Source organism: Nelumbo nucifera, chromosome 1, assembly GCF_055504915.1.
Source record: "Nelumbo nucifera cultivar China Antique chromosome 1, China Antique-T2T, whole genome shotgun sequence".
Taxonomy (NCBI): domain Eukaryota; kingdom Viridiplantae; phylum Streptophyta; class Magnoliopsida; order Proteales; family Nelumbonaceae; genus Nelumbo; species Nelumbo nucifera.
This window is the reverse complement of record NC_142649.1, coordinates 57,063,270-57,087,414: the sequence shown is the minus strand read 5'-3', so window position 1 is coordinate 57,087,414 and position 24,145 is coordinate 57,063,270. Positions and strand designations below refer to the sequence as shown.

General features: G+C 37.2%; 3 protein-coding genes across 6 annotated transcripts; 1 reads left to right on the top strand and 2 right to left on the bottom strand.

The window, feature by feature from the left end:
• Positions 1 to 716: 716 nt before the first annotated feature.
• LOC148803295 (uncharacterized) lies at positions 717 to 2,631 on the bottom strand. Of its 2 annotated transcripts, XM_088886483.1 has the most exons (2): positions 1,271 to 2,631; positions 717 to 1,240 (listed from the first exon to the last, which is right to left on the bottom strand). In XM_088886483.1, exons 1-2 carry the CDS (start codon positions 2,553 to 2,555, stop codon positions 1,008 to 1,010), a joined length of 1,518 nt encoding a protein of 505 aa, XP_088742609.1. In that variant the 5' UTR covers positions 2,556 to 2,631; the 3' UTR covers positions 717 to 1,007. The 2 variants fall into 2 exon arrangements, with proteins under 2 accessions (XP_088742609.1, XP_088742605.1); XM_088886479.1 differs by having other exon boundaries at positions 717 to 2,631.
• Positions 2,632 to 10,582: 7,951 nt separating this feature from the next.
• Positions 10,583 to 17,973, top strand: LOC104589374 (uncharacterized). 2 transcript variants are annotated; one of them, XM_010247674.3, is made up of 7 exons: positions 10,583 to 10,774; positions 13,399 to 13,684; positions 13,798 to 13,841; positions 13,940 to 14,056; positions 14,156 to 14,248; positions 14,340 to 14,458; positions 14,649 to 17,973. In XM_010247674.3, exons 2-7 carry the CDS (start codon positions 13,460 to 13,462, stop codon positions 14,792 to 14,794), a joined length of 744 nt encoding a protein of 247 aa, XP_010245976.1. In that variant the 5' UTR covers positions 10,583 to 10,774; positions 13,399 to 13,459; the 3' UTR covers positions 14,795 to 17,973. The 2 variants fall into 2 exon arrangements, with proteins under 2 accessions (XP_010245976.1, XP_088753194.1); XM_088897068.1 differs by having other exon boundaries at positions 10,583 to 10,892.
• Positions 16,861 to 21,283, bottom strand: LOC104589375 (uncharacterized). Of its 2 annotated transcripts, XM_010247675.3 has the most exons (5): positions 21,130 to 21,283; positions 20,622 to 20,679; positions 20,300 to 20,397; positions 18,099 to 18,415; positions 16,861 to 17,861 (listed from the first exon to the last, which is right to left on the bottom strand). In XM_010247675.3, the coding sequence occupies exons 2-5, from the start codon at positions 20,628 to 20,630 to the stop codon at positions 17,407 to 17,409; spliced, it is 879 nt and encodes a 292-aa protein (XP_010245977.1). In that variant the 5' UTR covers positions 20,631 to 20,679; positions 21,130 to 21,283; the 3' UTR covers positions 16,861 to 17,406. The 2 variants fall into 2 exon arrangements, with proteins under 2 accessions (XP_010245977.1, XP_088752765.1); XM_088896639.1 differs by lacking the exon at positions 21,130 to 21,283 and having other exon boundaries at positions 20,622 to 20,704.
• Between the last annotated feature and the right edge of the window lie 2,862 nt (positions 21,284 to 24,145).

Here is a 24,145-nt window from a genome sequence, read left to right as displayed (position 1 = left end):
TGCATACCCAAAAGTTGAAACCAAAGGCACACTGCCAAGGTGCAACCACTTCCTCAATAGCTTCATGCATGAGCATTTTACTTGATAGAAGATAAAAGAAATTATTAAATTAAGGTGTAGAGAAGCAAGCGCATACATGCACCCACATAAACCAAATCTTAATTAGCTTGTAATAAGACTTCATGCATCCTATATTCATGCCAAGGGCTGTTTTTCTGGTAAGCCTTTGAAGTTCTGTAATTCTGTTATTAGTCCTACCATCTCAGAGTGAAGATATTTACATATCTAAATTCCATACTTTGAATTGAGTTTGAATCTTGGAAGTTAGTGGATGAAAAAATGAATTCGGCAGACAAAATTTGGGGTTAGTTTCAGGGTGTCTAACCAAAGAATGACAGATGAATACCCAATGAGTTCATGGTTGCTATGTCATTAAAACCAAATTTGAACATGCATGATTTAAGATGCATGTTGGACAATGTGCACATGGTGGACAGTGCTGTAACAATCTATACTTGAATCAATGTGATTTAAGATGCAAAAGAGAATGGGTTCCCAGTCACCACTCTATAGATGAAAGCACAGTAAGATGAGCTTCTTCCTCCCAGAACAAGGTAGCTTGGCAATTAATACAGTAGTTGGTGCATTAAAACTGAAGGAAAAAGACTCCAGCAGCTGGTTACAGACAGGTATTAATTGCTGATGAGAGAGAGAGATAACATTAAAATAAACTTCATTGATACTTAGAATTAATACACACACAGAGAGTGTGATGTATGAATTCCAATTTGAAACAAAATCCTGGACAGTTGATAGAGAAATGCTCTTTCTTAGACCCTAACAGTGACCAGTGACGACTGACGAATGAATTATTCGTAGCAAGCATCAAGCAATATAGCATTAAGCTTAGTCCAATTCCAATCAACAATTTACTCAAAACATGCAAAAGTGAATACATGCATTTATGATAGGTCTTTAAAGCTCACTGAACCAAGTCAATAAGTTGATTAGCGACGACCACCATCACCACCACCAACACCAAAACCTGCTCCGCCCCCGAATCCAGCACCACCACCTACACCAAAACCGCCACCACCTCCTCCCCCAAATCCTCCACCTAGCCCGCCACCAGCACCTGCACCACCTCCAAAACCTCCTCCAGCTCCAAACCCTCCTCCTGCGCCTGCACCACCACCCAATCCACCTCCACCGCCACCACCGAAGCCACCTCCACCTCCACCTCCAAGACCGCCACCATCTCCTGCACCACCTCCAAGACCGCCACCAGCTCCCGCACCACCTCCGAGACCGCCACCGGCTCCTGCACCACCTCCGAGACCGCCACCGGCTCCCGCACCACCTCCAAGACCGCCACCAGCTCCCGCACCACCTCCGAGACCGCCACCGGCTCCCGCACCACCTCCAAGACCGCCACCAGCTCCCGCACCACCTCCGAGACCGCCACCGGCTCCTGCACCACCTCCGAGACCGCCACCGGCTCCCGCACCACCTCCAAGACCGCCACCAGCTCCCGCACCACCTCCGAGACCGCCACCGGCTCCCGCACCACCTCCAAGACCGCCACCAGCTCCCGCACCACCTCCAAGACCGCCACCGGCTCCCGCACCACCTCCAAGACCGCCACCAGCTCCCGCACCACCTCCAAGACCGCCACCGGCTCCCGCACCACCTCCAAGACCGCCACCACCTCCTGCACCACCGCCGAGACCGCCACCACCTCCTGCACCACCGCCAAGGTCGCCACCACCACCTGCGCCACCGCCAAGACCACCACCACCTCCTGCGCCACCACCTCTTGCACCACCACCTGCGCCACCACCTCCTGCGCCACCGCCAAGACCGCCACCACCTCCTGCACCACCGCCAAGACCGCCACCACCTCCTGCACCACCACCAAAACCGCCACCAGCACCTGCACCACCACCAGCTCCTCCTCCTAAACCTCCACCACCGCCACCACCGAACCCACCACCTCCACCAGCCCCGCCTCCAAGTCCCCCACCTGCTCCAGCACCACCACCTGCACCAAACCCACCACCACCTCCACCACCTCCACCAAAACCACCGCCAGCTCCACCACCAAACCCACCACCCGCACCACCACCTAGTCCACCTCCCCCACCAAGCCCACCTCCTCCACCGCCACCACCACCAAAACCTCCTCCTAATCCACCACCCTTCCCGAATCCTTTACCAAACCTACCATGTTTAAATCCCTTCTTATAAATCCCATGGCCTAAACCTCCTCCAAATCCAAAGCCATGCCGACGTCCAAAGAAGTGTTTATCATCCTCAATACCATTAACATCAGCAACAGCTACATTGCTAACCAGAAAAGCAAGCAAAACAAAAACTGCAATGTAAGCAACGACCCTCATCGTAAACACCAGTGCACCACTACCACCTAGTACGTACCCAGGAAAAGCAGAGTGCAGAGAAGCTCTAAGACAAGAAAGCGAAGTTGAAGACGTCGTGCAACAAAGATGGAGACAGTATTTATAGTGTAAAAAAGAGATGCTTTTACCAACCCCCATACGCCACTAGTCCTCTACCACCCACCAGAACAGAGTAAATGAATCCCCATCTGTTAATGGGCAGGTAATTATTTTCCAACCGTCCCTCTCCAACTCGGAATTTCCAAATGTTGACTGTGTGATTTTGATTTGTATAGGGCTTTTAAATTCCCAGAACCCTGAGTCAACTATACGTCCCCAGTTGGCCAATTTCCCTAAAAAGGCTACTGGTTGAAGGGCCAGCACGCTATAGCTTCAGTCTGCAACGTGATTCAATTTAATGGCGTTCTCCATCTCACAAGAAGAAAAGCTGCCAATATTAATTACATCCCTTCAGGCTTTACTATTCCTTTTTCCATATTCAGATGAGATTTGGTGGTGGTTATTAGATTATTATCATTTATTATGGCGATGGTTAATCGATAAACAAATTAACTAATCCAGAGAAATCTGTTTCTATATATTCTTTTTTTTTTTGTCCAAAATCCAGAGAAGTCTAATAGCATTGAATTCAATGAAATTTGACTTCATCCATTGTCCATTGATCAAATCCCAAGAAGGGTATCGATACAAGTTTACCAAGAAGATCAATACATGGGCATTCATGATTCTAAGGTGTTGGTTGAAGGGTGAGCCCTGAGCGAAGTCTGGCCGATCTACAAAGTTGAAATGATATATATAAATGAATAATATAAGAGAAAAACTTCTAAAGTTCAGGTGTGGTGTACAGTTCCTCTAGATAGATATGGGCCCATAACTAACTACGCGCTTCAGTTTCCGCGGATTGGGATGAATACTTGAATGAGTGATGAGTCCCACCTAAGAGATTAACTATATTGAGACACAATTTAAGATCAGGTTGTAGTGATGATCTTCAACTGTTCTGGTTTTACAGTATTAATTTGAACTATTTAAAAAAGTTCTATTGGAGCTGTAAGGTAATGAAAGTATTAATATATACAATGGAGAGAAGAGTCTGCTAAAAATCATCTACATCTACTTATGCTGAATTGCTCAGGGGCTCTCTTAGTTGGGGATTATGTGGCACTAATCCAGTTAGGGACTCTGTGGCACTAAGAAGCTTTTCTATATATTGACGATACTATATATTGTTAAGGTGGGGTTTCATTATTCAATTCTGCAAACCACATTTGTAAGTTGATTTTTCTTGGTTTGGAACACTATAGCCCCTGATAATAAGAGGTTCCACATCCATTTACAATCAATCGTTTCTGAGGTTTTGAATTGTTTTAGTATTGGAAACTTTTTCACACAGTTTGGACTTTGGAATAGATACAGAGAGGCAAGTAAATGACTCTGGAGAGGCAAAGCCTTTGCCTGAACAAAATGTCATTTTACTGGTACAGCATTTATTTTGAGCTAGAATGGTTCCTGAGGACCACATTTTGACCAAAGAGAAAACTTTGATATATACTGATCATGCATGGTAAGGACCGACTGAGTATTTTCCTTTGGGCCTGGTTTTTCTTTTCCAGTGCAATTTTATTTGCAAAAATTATGAGAGTGCAATTGTAAAAATACTTTGAGTGCAAATTCTGATTTAATTTTGTTTCAGTTTTTGCCTTTACTTTATTTGTTTGCATTGCAGATGAAGTAAAATAAAATCTGAAGCAAAATAAGGTAAGTTCATCCAAGCTCCTTAAATTTGCATCCTTCTAATTAAGCATTCAACAGACGGAGATAATCAGGTTGAATGTTGGGATAAAAAATAAAAAGTAAAAGTAAAAAATAATCAAGTCTTCATAAAATGCTGGAAACGTGTCTATCATTAAGGTGTTTTGAATCCAGGAGCAAAGATTTTTCCAAATAAAGTAAAACCCAAAACAAAAGTGAACAAGAATTAGCATTCTTTTCATTTTCACTCCATGCACTTGTACCAGTACTGCAAATGACATTGCAGTACAAGCAAATGAAGACTAAGAAATGATAAAATATTCATCCAAATTGATTCCAACAGTATTTGTGAAGCTAGCCAGACCTGGGAAGAGATTGTTCATCACCACTGTATTCCTAATTTGAAATTCCGTACTTCTCAAGAATTTCAGAACCCAAGGTGGTCCATGGAAAACTGTTTTTCTTCTGTTTCTAAATTTTGTTATGACAGCAGTTGTACCTCTTACTGAGTTATCAATGGATTATGAGGAGAGAGAAAGAGAGAGAGAGAGGGTACAATTAGAATTTTAGTTGTCATGCACTATATATCAGCTCTATATATGATCTTATATATATTATCAGCTCTATATATCTTCTCTAACGCATTGGACCCTTCTGTAAAAACGATGAGAAGAAGCCATTGGATCTCCTTAGTTTTTCAGAAAGTGATGAGATATGATCTTATAACAATGGTATATTCTACTACGTGGACGGGCCTATATATATATATGTATGTATAGTGGAAAAGCTACATGCACGCATTTATTTAGCCTCTGCTCTACTCAATGGCATTTCTCCTAATGTTGACACTTGACAGTGGAAAGGTACCACCAAGAATTTACTCTCTCTCTTTCTCTAGAATCTCTACTACATTTGCTTGGCCAGAAGGCCCAGAACTGTGCAAATAAATTAAATGCTCATGTTGGAGTATACCCAGCTGGTACTATTTCCATTGAAGCCAAACAGTAGTTATTAGTTAAGAAGCTTGGTTCAGAAAACCTATCACGTTAATTTGTCTTAGGGATTAAATTTAGCTTCAAGATTCATCGATCGTCCACGACAATACCGATGTCACAGGAAGTTAGAAGGTAGCTGCAATTTAATCCTTAGGCTGCGTTTGGAAATGATGCAAATATGTGTTAATGTAAATATATAGATTGTCATGGTATGTTACCACCCTAGATGATAAAATAGTCTTTCTCAAATCATCAACTCTTGGGGTGAACATTCGTCTCCCGTTGGTTAGGAGGAGATTGTCTTTAACCCAGAATCATTTGGCCTTCCTTTCATGAGCCACCATCACTAAGCTTTGAATTGTGGGATCCTTCTTGTCACCTTCTCTAATGTGATATATAAGGTTCAGACTAACTTGGCTAGTAGATGGACCCTTATATACAATCAATGCTGCTAACTCGGCCTTTCTACTGAATGCATCAACTTGGTTTATCAGCCCCGGCTTGTACTTAAGTGTCATGTCAAAATCTGCTAAGAATCCTGTTGTCATCGAGCTTGTTTGGGGCCCATCTTCTTCAGCGATTGGAAGTAGCTTGTAGCTATATATGTTATATGTCTTGACCACAAACTTAGAACCAAGTAAATAGTATCACCGAGTACAAAGGGAATGCACGATGGCGATCATTTCCTTCTCCTACACAATGTACCTCCTCTCAATATCATTTAATTTATGGTTCTTATAAGTAATGAGATGTCCTTTTTGCATCAAAACCCCACCAATGGCAAAGTATGAAGCATCAACTCATAAGGCTTGATGGGATTTGGTAAGCCATGAACAGGTTTTTCGGAAACAACTTGCTTTAAACCATCAAAAGATGCTTTGTACGCTTTAATCCAACTCTAAGTGCTTGTCTTCTTCAATAAGTCAATAAGGGCAGTGGCTCATGCTAAGAACCCGAAGATGAATCTTCAATAGTAATTCATAAAGGACAATGAAGGAACAAAATTTAGTGACCTTGATGAAAGGCTCCCATTCTTGAATAGCCTAAACTTTGGTTGGGTTTATGCTAATTGTGCCAACTCGAAATACATGTCCTAAGAATCCCACCTCCTTTATAGCAAAGGAATACTTTTCCTTCTTAACAAACAAATTATTGTCCTACAAAACCTAAAAAACAATGCCGAGGTGGCCAAATTGTTCCTCTAAACATCTACTATAAACTACAATTTCATCAATGTACACAACAAATTGATCTAAGGATAATCTATTCATCAAGGTACAAAATGTAATAGGGCATTACAAGAAATCGAATGAGTCATATCTGGTTACAGTGGCTTTTGGTTCCTCACCTTTACAAATATGAACTTGGTAGTAGTCAAACCTAAGAGTGAAGTACTTGGCCTAACTAAGTTGGTCAAAGTGATCAGCTACCAAGGGTATGGGGTACTTGCTCATGATGAACTTGTCCAGTGCTCCATAATCAGTGCTAAGCTAGCTGGAGGGAACCATCATGTTTCTTCTAGAGTAACACAAGTCCTGTAAAGGGGGACTTAGAAGGTTGGATGAACCCAGTATCCAACAAATCGTTCAACTTCTTCCAAAGATCAACAAACTTAAGAATAGGCATTCAGTATGGTAGACGAGTTGGGGGGTTTGGCACTAGTCTCCAATTCAATTCTGTGGTTAATTTCTCCTTGGGGCAACTTATTTGGCAATTTGGAGGGCACGACATCCTTAAACTCATCCAAGATCATTGCAATTGCTAGAAGGATGCCCTTTGCAGCTTGGTTTAGCGTACTATAGTCCACCAACCTAAGCAAGTGGTTTCATCCTTTCACACCCCATTGTAAGGTTGAGGGCATCTTGGGGGTAATCCTTGTCTCTAGCACCACCTATATCATGCATGGGACTTGGTCTTCAAAGATGCATACTAAGTTAAGGCATAAATATGGATACTACATTCACTTGTGTCAAGAATTTCATGCCTAGGACAACTTAGAAGTCATCCATGGGTACTACTGAAACATCAATCTTTCCTTTCCAATTGCCAATTTGTAGGGCCAACCCTCAAGCTATGCCTTATATAGGTTTGGCATTGGAGTTCATAGCCTTCAACCAACCAAGTTTTTTGGTCGATGTAAGTCCCACTCAAGTGGCTTCTTCAATGGAGTTGAAGTTGTGCATAGCACCTCTATCCACCATGGCCTTTGTGGGTTGTCCATTTGGGGAAACATTCATGTATATCAACCCCTTATAAGTAAACTTAGGTGATTTTGGCAAGTTCACCTTCTTCTTCATAGCATTTATCCTTTGTAGCACTCCCATTCTTGTCTCCTCAAAGTCCCCCTCATCGTTATTCTCGCCATCACTAAGTTTAGTGAGGAAAGCATTCAACTTCCCATAGCTAGGTAGCTTTTAGTCCAATGCTTCCCTTCACAATGAAGCAAGGAAAGGGAGGTGTCCTCTTTATGAACTTGCCACCCTTATAACTAGACTCGCCACCCTCTTTATGAACCAACTCACGAGCTACTCGAGTTCAGCTCACTAAATAGTAATACTCAAACTCTACTCGAAGATTATCGAGTTGAGTCAAGCTTGACTCAAGTCAAGTAGTTAGTCAAGCAAAGCTTAAGCTTCTTAATACCCAGCTCGAGTAACTTGTAAGCCTAATCGAGCTTCTAATAAAATATTATTTATAACATAAATAAATAAATATTTAGTGATTTATTTATAATCAAGTTTCGTAATATATTTTTATTTATAACATTTCATAACATTGATTTATTTATAATTTTAACATATCATCAAGTTTTCTAATATATTTTTATTTATAATATTTAAGTATTAATTTCTTTATAATTTTTAATAGCAATTTATTTATAATTGGCTTGAGACGAGTCAAGTCGGGTTCAATTATGAAGATCAAAACTCAACCGAGCTCAAGTCAAGTATATAGACATAGACATAAGAATGAGAATGTTGAACTTTTGTTTGAATAAAATACCCCTATTTTTGAATTTGACCCGTCTCTAACTGTGAGAGCTAAAATGCAATTTTTGAACTATTACTTTCATCTCATTTAATTAACTCTCATTAAGTCTTGTATTTATAGTATTAATCCCATTGTCTTTCATTAAATCATATTCTTGACTAAAATACCTCGACTTTGCTTTTAGTTTCTCTAATTATGAGGGTAGAATATGTAATTTGAACTACTATTATTTACCTCATTCAATTTCCTCTCATTAAATTTTATATTTGGTTATTAACTCCCATTCTATTTCATTGAATCTTATATTTAAACTATTATTTTACCAATAAATTCTATCAATTAGACCTATATCCAATACTTTTTAACAATATAGAACCCATGTTTTTTTAAAACTGGCTAAAAAATCAATTGTTCTTCCATCATAGTGGAGGGTGAGCAATTCAACCATTCAGGTCAAATGGAATAACTAGTTAAATAACAAGGCATTTAAAATATAAATAAATACAAAAAATAAAAAAAAATAAAAGATGTAAAAATGGGCACATCTCTAATATTTTGTATTAATCATATTAAAGAAAAATAAATGTGATAAATAATAATTGTTTTGTTGATATTGAAACTGAAATACAAAATTTGAAGCTGTCCCAAAAATAAGATTGCTCCTATTTAGTGTCAGGTCAATCGTTCAACTTTTTGGGTCATATTTATCGACCCTTGATGTCAAAATTATCAAGTTAAAAAATGATGACAACACAAAATATATATATATATAGAAGTTCATTAATATTTATATTAATCATAGTAAAGAAAAATAAGTGTGATAAACAAGAATTCATTTTATTAATCATGAAAATGAAATACAAAATTTTAAAATGTCCCAAAATTCATTTTCTCTTCCTTAATTTCTTCTTCTAATCTTCTCTCTCCTCTCTTCTCTCTTTTCTCTCTCAATTTTTCTCTCCTTATTCCCTATTTTTCCTAGGGGTGCAACTTGGGTTGGCCTGATTTAGCATTTTACACTTCTTCGAGCCCACCCAAATCCAAGTTGCACCCCTATTTTTTGCTCTCCTATAAATTCTCTCTTTCCTCTCCTTCTTCACATCTCTCTCTCCCCTGCGTTTTCTTCTCCTCTATCCTCTCTCTCATCCATTTCACTATATTATCTCTATCATCTCTTCATTTATCTTTTTTTCTCTCTTGTATTATCTTTCTCTCTCTTACTTTTTAATGAATCTCAACTTTTCTATTTCCATGGAACGACATGTTGCAATACAGAAAAAAATAAAGAATTTTTTTTCTTAGTAGGGATTTGTTTATATAGTTTAATTTAGTATATGTTTGGCATCGATGCTGCAATTGCAGCACTGCTGATGTGTGGATTAGAAGCATTGTTTTCTCAAACAGTGCCTTTTTTTGTTTGGAATCGTTGCTGCCAAGTAGGGCGTTTCCTAGAGCAATAACAACTTTTTATGTTTGGTACCAATGCTCCAAGGAACGTTTTCTTCACTTCTACCCATTGTCCAGTGCCACATCACTGCTATTGGCAGCAATAAGCTGCAGCTCCAGGAAACGCCAAATTTGGCGTTGCTCCAAGCCATGCCTTCCGATTTCCAAGGCATGGCATGGAACACCGTTTTCTATGAAAAAATGTTCCAAACAGATAATTGTTTCCTGGAGCACCGTTTTTTCCTATGTAACATTGTTGCTCCAGGAAACGACAATGATACCAAATAGCCACTTAAATGTTCAAAAAAAAATCAAATGGGTAAAAATGGATGAATTAGGTTGAGTTGCAACTCATGTATATACAAAATATAAGGGTCCTCAATTAATGTGGGTGGATCACATCTAATCCAAACCAACCTATGCATTTGCCACCCCTAGTTTTGATATGTTTCATAAAACATACCACACTCAGCTGATAGAGACCATTTTGATCAAATATCAGAAGTTATTGACCTTTCTTTTATTTATTTTTTTTTCTATTCTTATTTTTATTTATACTTTAAACCCATGTCTGTTTAAATCTGGGCCAATGAAGCCAATAGGAGTTTTAAGTCTGTTTTAATTAAAGGGTCCAAAATAATAGCCCAACTTAGCCTTTTGAAAATGAAAAATGTTTATGTTTTTTAAAACATATTTTTATTGGTTTCAGAAATGGGTGTTTTCTTGAATCAAACTTGAAGTGTTTTACTTTGTTTTGTGAAGATGCATATTCAAAAACTTATTTTTTGCATATTCAAAAATAGAGTAAATACAAGAAAATATAGAAAACTAATAAACCTAGGGTGATAAATTTCTGATCACCCAAAAATGTAGATTAATAAGAAAAAAAAAAACACTTTATTTGGAGTTAGCATCAGCGGCCCCACAGGAGCCCCACACAATCAAAGTACAATAGTTGTCCTCCCGCACATGCCACTCATTAACGCGTGTGGAGCTCCCAAATTCACTCAAAAAACCCAAATCCCATTCCCGCTTCGACCCTCTCTCAACCTCAACCCAACCCCTATTCTCTCTCCTTCCATCTCCATCTCTCGTCCGAGAGTCCAGAACGAGCTCGGAATCCACCTCCTTCTCCAGTGCCGACATTCGTTCCGGTGGTCACACCGTCTGGAGGTAATGAACTCCCCCGTCTATCTCACTTCCATTACAGCTTTTTATATTATTTTTTTTTTCACTACAAAACAAAGAAGGGAGGTATCCATCACCGGCGACCACCGGCAACATTGAATAGGTGCGGTTTTTTCCTCTTCCCTCTACCATACTCAAATTTTTGTATTGTTATGCTGTCGAACATGAGAACCATCACCGGTGAACATGAAGGTTTTTTGACTTTTTTCTATATCATAACTGGCGAACTGTTATACACTTATACTGCTGCTCTACCACACTATACTTATTTTTATAGTTTGATTTATTAATTTATTCCATATTTTCCTATATCATCATTGCAACCTGAGGTTAGAGACCTTCATTTTTGCATGTAGGTTTTATTGATCCTGGTTTTCTTCTAGGTTTTGATAAAGTACCTGGAAACTCATACAGACAAATTTATAGCTTTGGTTGGCATTTCAACCAATTTGTTGCATTTGTCTATTGCAATTTCTACTAAAGCTTTCAGTCGTATTTGTGCATTTCTTTCTATTAAAACGAAATAAATTTGATGAATGGAGAAGAGATGGATACAGAAGGAGAAAGAACAAGGGTTGAGGTTGAGAGAAGGTCAAAGCGGAATGGGATTTGGGTTTTTTGAGTGAATTTGGCAGCATGTGCGGGAGGACACCTTCGCGCTTTGATTATGTGGGGAGTGAATTTGAATTTGAGTGAATCCGGTTTTCCTGGCTGTGGGGCGCTGATGCGAACTTTGAAGAGAACAAAGAAAGTTCTTTTCAGACCTTATTGTGTTGGACTCGTCGTCTAAAATCCTAAGAGAAACCAAAAATTATATTTGCCCTATTTGCTTTTCATTTTGCTCTTTCTATTAGATCCATAATTATCGAAGTGCCCTTCTCATATGTTTTAAACATAAAATAAAACAAATAATTTTTTAGTATTAAATAACACAATTGCCACTGATTTTTTAGGCTTATGTCTTTAGACCTAAGGTTTATGCCTCTTTTGACCCATGCAACTGAGGAGAATTAGAAAATTTTGGCTATCAAAATTGGGCAGGCTCTACAAACTTTATTAACCCAACATAATCACCTAATTTGTTAAAGAACAAGGTGGTGATTGGTAATCTGAACTATGTGAAAAGTAAAAGTATACTAAGTTTGACTTGTCAAAAGCTACTTTTCTACTTTGTTTGATATTTTAAATGTTGGATGCAGACATGTAAGTTGTTTGGCCAAAATTATGGGCTTAATTTACATAGTAGCCTCTAAATTAATATGGGCCTCCATGGACAGGGGCCCAAGTCTTCTACACAAATATAACCCATGGCCCAAGGATCCAGGGGTACCAAGTCTAATTAGACACATGTCCTATTGTAACAAGATGGTCCATTAGCAAAACCACTAATTCCTACATAACAAAGCATGTTTAGGAGTTAACCCTAACTCAACACTCCATTTACATGGGATGTTAGCAAAGTGGGTTGAAGCTGCAGCCTAAGAAGAAGAAAGGGTCTCTCTTTTTCACAATCATGCTTGCACATTAGAGAAGCTCTCATTCACTTACACAAATACTTTAGAATTGCAAGCAATCACAAACTAGTTCTTGCAATCTTCAACTCTACTTCAAACTTGGATTCAATTATCCTAAGAAGATCAAGCCATTGCAAAAAAGGCGCTTCTTATAGAAGCATTCTTCACAACTGACAAGTGCAAAGCCTGGAGTAAAGAAATCTACACCAACTTTTCAAAAATGCCAAAATCAAAGAAATTTGTATCAACACTTTGAAAAGTATGAAAAATATGCTAACAACCCTCGTTTTCATCAAATTTGACCATTAATCAGAGGATGCTCATGCCATCGAGCAAAATCAAGGAGAGTTCAAATTTGCTCATTACAAATTCCTTTTGTGATTTATCTTTGTATTTTGTGTTAATCGAGCACACAAGTTTTGTGTTGACATTGGAATCTCTAAAAATGCTTATTTTACATTTTTACCCCCTGAATATATAAAATAATTTTTTGATAAGTTAATATATAAAATAAATTATAATGCAATTATGTTTTATACAATCATGAACATATTTAGTATAATATTGTTTATACTAAGTATTTTCTATAATACATATGATACTTATAATGTTATTTTAGATGTTAATATATAATATAGAATACAAAGTATAATAATGTTATCATATTATTTATTTAACATATAATATTTTGTATTGTTTCTTTATTATTTATTATGTATTTTAAACGTTCTATATCCTATTACGTAAAATGTAATATATTATATTAACTAACTATATTATGATATATTCAATTAATCAATTGTTATATTATGCCATATCTATTACATATAATAAAGCGGGATGGGCCCTTAAGGCGACGTGGCCTTCTCTTCCCGAAAGAAATGGTATCCACACGTGTATTCATTATCTCCGTGCGAAAACAACGGGATGGGCCTTCCCTATGAAACCAATCACCTATCCTTTCATTTCACGTGTCTTTTTCCCCTACTTCCCTCTTCTCACTCTCTCGTCCGAGTCCTTGTCCCTCTCTGGTACGGTTGAAAACTTGAAATGAATCAGATCAGTGCACTTACTCGGAGTTCATTTGTTCTTCAGTTCCTGTGAGTTCGGCAAACCTCAAACTCTGCTTAACGTTCGCACCCAAATTGCTGGGAGAATGGTAGAGAGGTTCTTCTTCTTATCCACGAAACAACAAATTGAGAAAGAAAAGGAATGCAGCAACAGCCAAATGATGCTCCTTTCAGGGCCTCCCTCATGCGGGAAGACATCTCTCCTCTTCCAGTTCGCTTTTAATTCCGCTTACAGTAGCTCCGCCCATCGTCATGTCGTATTCATCTGCAACCGCCGCAGGTTAGAGTCCAAACCCCCTTACTTATCCCAGGTATTCTACATTTATTACTACTCTCTCTCTCTCACTCTCTGTTTTTTCTTTCCATTTTAACCTGTATCTGTATGTAATGTAATCAGTAATTCATTTTTGAATGTTGCTTGCAGGGCATCGATGCCTCTTCTGATGTGTTTAACCGAATACGGATGAAGTGAGTGTGAGTAAGAGCATTGCCCACTGGGATATCAAGAAATTCCCTTTTCCTTACTAATAATTTACATATATCCAAGTGTTTCTGTTCGTTGCCAGGTATGTAGAAGATTACGAGGGGATCAACAAATACTTGGCTGGATTTCACCTGCACCAACTCGGAACCTACCCAACAGCCGTTGTAATCGATGATTTCGGAGATTTCTTTGATGACAAGTAAGTCAAGTCAGTCATGTATTTGTGCTTGTGATCTTCAGAATCGAGAACTATCCCGGTTTCGGTTTTGTCATTTTGGCTCCACACTACTACTTGCAGGAATTGTAAAGAGAGACTGGGTAATCCAAGAGGAAGAGACCTCGCCATGGTTCGAACTCTGGCCTTGTGCCGGGATGCCATCGCCCATGCCAAGTAACTGTTCTGTTCCCATAGTCTACCTTTTCGGTGCTTGGAGCGTTGTTTGGTTGTTTTCTTCTGATTCTTAACTCTTTATGTGTAACAGCGAGAGCTCGGCATCAGGAGAGCCTTGCAGGCTCTTGTTATCCGATACCCACCATGGCGATACTCCAAGGTTGTTGTTCATCTACAAGAGATGGATTCCCTCCATTTTTACCGTCGAAGGTTAGTTTACAAGATGTATTAATAACCCTAACCCAAATCCCTAAAACCCTCCAACCCATTTTTTCTTAGTCCATCCATGTTTACTGGCAACTTTTCAATCTTTTCCCAGACTTTGCCAATTCCGCCCAGTTTCTTTTTTTCTTCGTTTGACTTGTAAAAGAATGTAATTAGATTGAGTCTCTGGATTTAGGGGATGGATCGGGATCCTTCATTCTGACAAGCAGCGGCAGTGCTCCGGAGAGTGGCTCCACGAGAAACAGAAAGCGATTTGCAAAATTCTCCACGGCTCTACAGTATTTAGTGTTGCAGGAGATTACTGAAGAAACCGAACAGTAATCTATTTCTTACTTCCAACTTCCAACTGTCTTAGTTAGTCATCACAGACACAACATCTATTATGTATCCTGATTCTGTATTAAGATATAACATCTAATCAATCTGGGAAAACTGACTGCAACATTTCCTACAACCCAGCAGCGCCGAGCCCAAACCCCATGGTCCCCATCACAGAGACAGAGCCCCACTCTTGCCAGTTGCCACCCGCTCTCCATTAATGGGCAAATTTCAACATAATGGCATTATTTATAGCAGTGATGATCCAGCGAGAAGGTTTTCTATTTCTTTTCTTTTTCAGTATAATATGTCCATAATATGACCCTTATCCCCCTCTTTTATATAATGATGATGATAGAAGCATGGTTTTTAAAACAGAACCGGTCAGGGGTCCGGTTACTGGTTCGAACAGCCCAACCGTTCAACCCAAATGGCTGGCCCATTGTGACAAAAAATTAAAAATTTTGAAAAAACAGTCAAAACTGTTCAAATGTTTAACTGGCTGGTTCAGCGGTGTGTTGACCAAAATCAACAGTTTTGGGGAAAAAACGGGTTTGGGAAAAAACAGAACCGGTGACTGGTGACCAGTGACCGGTTTTCCAGTCCAGTTTTGAAAACCACGGATAGAAGAATAGAACTATAGAAGGGCTTTGGGCTTCACTGAAAACATGCGGTGAAGAACCAAGGATTAGGAGGGAACGAAGAAAGAACACCAACATTTTTTTGGGGGTTCAACACCAAAACAAGTTGCCATGTGTACAATTATTTTTGTTGGAGGAATTAGTACTGAGAATCCAAATATATTAGCTGGTTTTCCTCTGTTAGGTACTATGCTCTGCAAAGTTTCTTCTCTTAAGTTGGAAATTATTTGTGAAAAATTGAAACTTCATGTTTTTTCACTAAAATGTCTTCTTCAGTACATTATCCATAATCTGCTAAGACTTCATGTTATTTTTTTTATTGGTCGTGGAGCTTGGGATCTAAAGAGGTGGATGAGTTCAAAATGATTCCAATACTAAACAGCTGCCGCTTATAAATCCTTGGTTGATTTTTGAAAACTGCAATTGACTGCATCTAGTAGCATTACACTTAAGCGGTTTCTTCTTCTTAGAACATTTGGGATCTAATTTTTTTTGGTTAATTTCTCTTTTTTTTTTTTGATGAAATGCCTTATTGCTTGTTTCTGAATTTCTTGCAATTCAATTCATAGATATTCTGAATCTATATGCATTGGAGCTTTAGTATTTATGGTATCTCTTCTCTAATAATGACATTCCTTCTCATCAAATTGCCTTTTCAATTTGTCTACGTTATGAAATTTGATAAAGTTTCGTTTCTCTTCTCATGAACTGTAGAAATCCTAATTTAGTGCCTAGTAATTCAATATCGTTTTTTCAAGTTAATTTGGTCCGTTTTTTTCTACAGTAAAACCATATATTTGATTAATCGGTTTATCTTTCTTACAAATTTAGTTGAAATTGAACCGTACTCAATTTTTACTTTACATTTTATTTTCTCACTCCCGTGCTGAGAACAGGTTACTTCGCTAGTATATAATTATATGAGGATATGTCGGACTTAACTGTTTAGTGGCAAAGTTGTTGAAAGATGATATCAGATAACATTTTAATTTAATGCTGAATATGCTTTAAGGGGACCCTTGAAAAGCAAAAATTTCAAAGTTGTTATCGGACTACACCCATTAAACTGTAATTCTTTTGCAATACACAGAACTCAGGTTCCGGGATAAAAAGGACTTCTACTGTAATACATTTTGGGAATATTTTATTCTTACCATTTTCTTGGCCACACTTTAGAATTTAATAAAATAATTCTGAATTTTGTATATATTTTATATTTAGAAATTAAATTTGGCTGTTGGGGGACAACAGCCGATGCTGTTGAAAGTGATTTTAGGTTAGACATGTTCAAAAGAAATAGGGGCAATTACTATTTTGCCCCACTTTATGATAACATGGCATTTCAAAAAATGTTCTAAGCCACAGCCAAAGTTTTTCCATTATTTAGTGCCAAATAGACACCACATGACCAAACAGCTGAAAATGTTATTTCATTACAAGAGATGTCAATGGTTTTTTCTTAATAAGTATTCATAATGTGTTTTTTGAAATGTCTTAAAATGTCCAATCAAATAATAAGAAAAAGCAAACCATGGCACTAACATGGAAGAAACGCCTTTCATAGAGATTGGTAATCATGTGCCAAATAGGAGAACCTTAGGCTGAGAATCTGTTTTAAAGGCAACGCCTATTTGTTTTGCATAGTAGAAAAAGAAAGCTTCCCTAAGAGATTTATTATTTTTTACTAAAAATTACTGATTTATTATGGTTTTATAAGCAAAAAGTATAGAAGAAAGGTTCCATTACTGATTCATCATCGTCATGTTGGAGTCAGAGTATCTGTTGCAGTTTAACTTTCTCGCATACTCATGGCTCTTTCCTCTCACACTTCCACTTCCCAGAAGGCCAGAATCAGTGAACTGAGGTTGAATTTTAAATGCCATTATAACATCAAGGATTGTAGATAGAATTTTTCTATCCCGCAATTTAGTTGGAACACCAAACTCGTATTTCTGTAAGGACCCTTTCTCCATTCTAGCTCTGTGGCAAGACCACATTCATCATTCCATGTCTTTCCATCACTCTTCTTGTAGCAAGTGCTGCCGCCTCACTTGCTCTCAGTGTTCCAGTCGCCATAATTGCAGCAAATTCACTGCTTATCTCCTCCTGCACTTTGTTCCTGGCAGTCCCAAGGGGATCTCCGGAGGCCCCATTAACCTTAGCTCCAGCTGGTTTGACAGCAGGTTGCACTTTTTTGTCTAGACTAGGCTTTCGTGATGTCTTTTTAGAATATACGGATCCATTTGCATCTGGTTTCAAGGGGGCCTTTGCTCTGGTACTGGTTCCTTCTCCGGTAGACTTGTTCAGACTGCTGCGAGTGGAACTATTGGAACTTGATGTGAGAGTAGTAGGCTGGGAAGGCTTAAACTGTGGAGCTTGGGGTACAGCACCAACCCTCAATGTGCTTTCCAGTTGCTGAATCATGGGCACTGTGCATATACACAATAATAAGAAAAACGAACAAAAATAAGCGAAAGAAAGTGCACTATGATAGGATCCACCACACAATAGTAGTAGCTGTAGCCTAGAAAAAAAAACAAAGATGGGGAAGGGGCGAACAGTAAAGATTCCACAAATAGTCTGTTAGCAGGCATAACTTCCAAAATTCACATATAAAGAGAAAATATGCAATCTAATTGAAAAATATACATGGATGAAAAACTTACTTATAAGAGCACCCATTGGACTGCTCATTACTTCATTAGGAAGCTGCAATATATAGTTAGGGATGGTAACACCCACTAAAAACTGGGCAACCTCATTGCAGAAGTTATTGCAGTTGTGAGTCAGCAAACTGTAAGTTTCAGCTGTGTATCGAGGACTGATCTCACGTAAATATTCCTCAAAGAGCTCCTTGGGCACATGTGTGACACCCAACTCCACTACTCGAATTGGAGTCCCATACGGTGTAGTTCCAACTGGTGAATGTTGGATTCCTCTTCCAAAGTAATATTCATTTCTATAAACTACTATACCTGTGTGCCTGGTTAAAGCAGCCAAAAATGAGAAACCAATATCCTTCCATATAGAGAAAGCAAATCTGAAGGAAACAACCATGTCCTCAGGTAATATATAGAGTATTAAAAGGATTGTAGTTTGAAAGATAACCCATCTAAAAGAATATGCATTGCAGGTAATATTGTAAGGCCATTCCATTTTTGCGCACGATTAGAAAACCAACTCATTTTCTCCATGTCAGTCTTTTGGGTCATTTTTGACCCAGCTTACCTAGGACATTCTTTTAGTCATCTCAGGTACATATTATAAGGCCATTCCATTTTTTTTTTTTTTGCACAATTAGAAAGCCAACTCATTTTCTCCATGTCAGTCTTTCGGGTCATTTTTTACCCAGCTTACCTAGGACATTCTTTTAGTCACCTCAGTTACATACACCAAATGATGGGAGATTCTTATTTATTTGTTTATTTTGGTAAAAGTGATGGGAGAATTCAATCGCTTTCAATGTATTAGATCACTAAGAGATGTAAGGTATTTCAGACATGAACATCAAAATCCAAAGACTATAAGTACCTACAAGACTTTACAAATAATATCAAGTTCAGTGACCAACAACCCATCTACGGATCTAAGATAATTAAATCTTTCCATCTGCTAACAATTCTTGGATGACAGTTGATACTGGATTCATGTTCTAATGAAGACCAAATTGTGCAGTTATAGATGGCAGCTGTAAAAATGCCCCTACCACTTGATTAAATAGTTCCAAAAAATGGGTTTAGACTTCAATTAAAGGTAAACCATGTAAATCAGTTGTAGTCTAAACGTGTGGTTGTGTTTGACTGATCCCATCCCACACTTGTGAACAAAATATAATCTTGTAAAAGAGGGTGCTTTTCAAATGGAAGGACAAAACCAAAAAAGAGCATAGCCATGTAACAACTGGAACCTACTTATCCATAAATTAACTGTATATAGTAAGAGTATTTTTAAAAATAAAAAAGGTAAAAGAGAGGGTAAAGAAGTCTTATACTTTCTATAATTCAATGTAAGGAAAAGGGATTTTCTAAAAGTATCTACTTCAAGTATAGCATTTCAGCCATATGGACAGATAACACAATCAATATAGACTACCAGAGACATCAATCAGGATCCTTGAGCAATGAAATTTCTTGGACTCTTAGGTTCCTGTTTACAGAAGCAAAAGTTTTGACAACCAGCCTGAACTAGCATGCAAGAGAAGCAAATGGCATGGCAGATTCTCTAGATAGAATAGGAGGGAAACTGGAGATTGTTCTGGTTATGTCTATCATATCATATATCATTCTTTATTCGATTTTTCTTTTCACCAGTTAATAATAATAAAAGGGGAAAAAGAAAGCAATAAAAAAAACATCAGCATCAATTTGTCACATGGCTAACAAATGACAATGACGTCTGAGACTTTGCAGTGTACATCTTATTATTTTTCTACATTTATTTCGTATCTTAAAATAGTCCTATGCACATCAAGCAGATAGTGTAATATTTTAAAGGTTATACCGGTTACACCATTTGGAACTATGAATTTTGGACATAATCACGAGTAATTTAGTTTCCATGGACTTTTCTTTACTGTCATGTATTAACACATGACATGGGTTGTAGGTGTTTGTGAATTGCCTTCTTAGTTTATAACTACAATTCATTGGCTTTTGCTGAAGAGTAGCCAGACATAATAGTGTCAACCAAACATGCATATGGTATTAATTTCTTCTGTTTTAAACCACTAATCAACAAGCTACTCTACATCTTCAACTTTCTTTCTTTCTATTGTTCTTTTTTTTTATCATTAATAGCCTCCACCATCTTCAAAACATACGAGTACACATGCTGCTTTTTCCCTCCCCAAGGCACAACTAACACTTACCATATGCCTTCGATAGCTTTTCCTAAGAACGTAGTAGAGAGTTGACGAGCAAGCCCTTGGCTTAAATCATAAACATTCAAGGACACCTTGTAACCATCCTGTAGCAATTTGGCAATTATGAGTGCAGAGAAAAATAATCCTGAAACAATAAGTTATTTCTTCTACAAATATACATATGGAAAAAGAATTTAACACTGAAGAGAGAAGGGGGGAGAGCAGGAGAGGGAGAGGGATCTACCCAAATAAATTGAAAAAGAAGAGCTAACAAAGAGGATGACCAAGTCTTTTTTTTAGGGGTAGACATAATAAAATGATCCCATACCTCAGCCATCTCCAAACAGTCCAATATACAAGTTCAGTAGTTGGAATTGCTGAATGTGCTGAAAACAGATACAGCAAAATCTAATTAAACTATATTCAGAAAAAAAAAAAGATGGTTTCAGTAACAGAAATAAGTTGAATACAACGAAAAACACGTAGTTTCAGAAATTCCGCAGCGAATTACAACACCGAAGTATGTTATAGATATCATTAATCAATATCAAAACTCACTCAGAAGTTAAACTCGATAAATTGAAAACCAATTAACTAACCAAACCAATATAGAAATGTCAACACAGAATTATTTTCTTATCCACCTTCACTGTCACCGACAAAATCAAAATTTCTAGAGAACAAATTCAACTGATTATGGATTCTAAACTTATATTAGCTCCTAAAATTGCAACAAGAATCAGACCCATTAGCATAGAACCAACCGAAAAAAGGGAAAGACTACAAGAGAATTTATCTGAAATAAACAATTGCACAAAACAAAGCTAAGAAAATACCTTGGAGGAAAAGGAAAAGAGCCGTGAAAACGCGAACCGTCCCTTGGAAACGCTGAGAAAACGAGGGAAAGTTTGAAGTTAGGAATCGTGCAAGCAGAGAACGAGGGGGGGAAGAGAGCTGAGAACTCCTTTTATATGCAAGAGGAGATTCTCCCATATGAACGGACCGACTGAGCGAAGGAAGATTCTTTCCGAGCTCCAACTTCTAACACCTTCTAGAAGCCACCAACCAATAGTACTGTGACACGTGTCATGACAGTAGTCAAGGAAATAAATAACTTGGCCGAGACTCCAACCGCTCTGCGTTGGTGGGCCATGATGAGTAGGTAACCATTTAGTAGATGAGATCCGTTTGGGCCCTCCTGGGCCGTAGTGGTGGTTTTATTTCTTAATCAATTTGATGGACTTCTCAACGGCCCAGGTCAACGACAGTGGCTGTTTGTTCTGTTATAGACTGTAACCGATTTTGCTGTGTTGTCTATTAGAGTCGGACAACTGTCTCCCAAAATCCAAATTCCACGAGACAAAACAGCTGTCCAACGGTTGAGAGGCAATACAGAGTTGGCTTATACAAAATGTCCATACAATTTCATCATTTCATAATTCACACCCTTTGATTCGAATTTACCAGGTTTCCCTAATTCTAATTCAACGTTTGACCTTGAGGCTGTTCTTGGTTTGACAGAAATAAGAGAAACATAAAAGAGGGAAAGTTCATCAAGAATTTTACAAAAATTGTTAGCATGTTTGGTTTATGGGAATAGGGATCCGGAATAGGAACGGAAATAGTTCAACTGTTTTAGGTGAAATTCGAATCTCATTCTCATTTCTGGTGGAATGGCATTCCCCCATTTAAGAGAATGAACATTCCCTCCCCCTCTCCTCGGAATGAGAACCCATTCTAACCAATTTTGATTCCAATTCTAATTTTAGTTTGAGCCAAACATGCGAGGGGAGTAGACTATTGAGGTTCTAATTCCAAAGGATTCTGATTGTAATTCCAACTATAAATCAAAGGATCCTTAAATGATTTCCTCTCTCTCAATTTTTTATCCAATTCCAAAGGATTCTGATTCCAATTCTAACTATTAATCTCAAACGAGCCTTAAATGATTTCCTCTCTCCCAATTTTTTTATCCAAACCAAACATAACATAGTCAATCCAGTCAAAACCAAGAATTCAACAAGCCCATCATTAGACTTCTATCACCTAAATGGTAAAAATGTAGGATTTCACCTAATTGTCATATTCAAATCAGACAAATTGGTTTTAGGTGATTTTAATAAATCTAAAATCTGAAAAGTATAAATAATGTTATGCTTTTTAGAGGCTCTAAAAAGATAAGATCATTTGAGATGGATCAATTCTTCAACATTTAAAACTGTGAAGTTTACCATTTTATGCTTCGAAATGGACTGTTTAATAAGATTATAAATAATAAAAATAACATTAAAAAAGAATATCAAATAAAATATAAATTAATAAACAAATTTTATGATTTATTGAAATAAATAAGCATTTATTATTTAATTAATAATATTCTTTATTTGTTATTATTAATTAATAATAAATAAAAGATATTTTAATTATCACTATTAAACATATTATTAAATATTCTTATCACAAAATAAATATTATTATTGATTTGAACAAAACTAATAGTATTTATTATTTAATAGTAACTTTTATGTATTTTATTAAATAATAATATTATTATTACTATTATTGTTAAATAAATATTATTATCGATATTATTATTTCTTTCCTATGATAAGATATTATAACTAAGATATTTTAATTATCACTATTAAACATATTATTAAATATTCTTATCAGAAAATAAACATTATTATTTATTTGAACAAAACTAATAGTATTTATTATTTAATAGTAACTTTTATGTATTTTATTAAATAATAATACTATTATTACTATTGTTGTTAAATAAATATTATTATCAATATTATTATTTCTTTCCTATGATAAGATATTATAACCTAAGCTCAAGCTTGGACCCTAGGCCTAAAATATAAGCCTAGGCTAAGGTTAGGTTGGGCCTCTTGTTATAAAAATTTAGTTATATAGAAAACTTTAAACTAAATAATGATTAATACATGAAAAAATATATATATTATACAAGCTCAAATTAAGTTGGCGTTGGTCAAGCTTTAGGCCAATGATTAAAAAAATAAGGCATGGACCACATTTAATTCTTAAACTTAGCTTGGCTTGTCATTTTCTAGATGAAGGTAAAGACTTCATTTTCTTTTTCAAGCAATGTAGGACTTGAAACAACACTCATTAGTGAGTATAGTGTGCTTTTGAAAGTCTTACATTATGTATGAAAGAGAATGGAGGCCTTGCCTATCAGTAAACTCTCATGTTTCAGTTGATTCATATGTTGACATGTGTCATATGCATATGATAAAATTTTTATACGTTATATAAAAATATTTTAAGTGTTGGTCTCAAACCCATGCCAGAATTTTGTGGTCTTAATGTATGCCCGAGCCAAGATCGACTTGCACAAAAAAAAAAAAAAAAAAAAAGAAAAAGGCTCAGGCCCCAGGCCAAAATTTTGTGGGCTTAATGTATGCCCGAGCCAAGATGGACCTGCACAAAAATAGGGGGCTTAGGCCCAGAAATTTATGGGCTAGGCCAAGTTGGACCAAGAATGATCACCACTAGGTCTTAACTTTGGCACTCTTTTCGCACAAAGTAGTCACCCTCAAACTTGAACCTGCATTCTCAAGTGAGGGTATAGTATTATGCTAAACCTAACCCTCCCTAACTCGCATATTGTTGGAAAGCATATAAATTTTATATATTAGGTGTTGAATTTAATAATATTTTGATCTGTATGTGATGATAATTGATAGTTTCTCTCCCTCTTAAGTGAGGGCCTCTCTTCCTCTTTGAGAGGGGAGGGATGAGTTCTCTCTCTCTTTCGTATCTTCGTATACGAGTGTTACCTCTCACATCTTTGTATGTGAGTTTTTCTCGGTCCTTTTATTA

Coding starts and splice junctions, on each gene's coding strand:
- LOC148803295 (XM_088886479.1), bottom strand. CDS start 2,555: ATGGGGGTTGGTAAAAGCATCTCTTTTTTACACTATAAATACTGTCTC.
- LOC104589374 (XM_010247674.3), top strand. CDS start 13,460: ATGGTAGAGAGGTTCTTCTTCTTATCCACGAAACAACAAATTGAGAAA. Junction 13,842..13,939: donor TTTAACCGAATACGGATGAA/GTGAGTGTGAGT, acceptor GTTCGTTGCCAG/GTATGTAGAAGATTACGAGG. Junction 14,057..14,155: donor GGAGATTTCTTTGATGACAA/GTAAGTCAAGTC, acceptor TACTACTTGCAG/GAATTGTAAAGAGAGACTGG.
- LOC104589375 (XM_010247675.3), bottom strand. Junction 18,416..20,299: donor AAAGCTATCGAAGGCATATG/GTAAGTGTTAGT, acceptor TGCTTTAACCAG/GCACACAGGTATAGTAGTTT. Junction 17,862..18,098: donor TCCAATGGGTGCTCTTATAA/GTAAGTTTTTCA, acceptor GTATATGCACAG/TGCCCATGATTCAGCAACTG.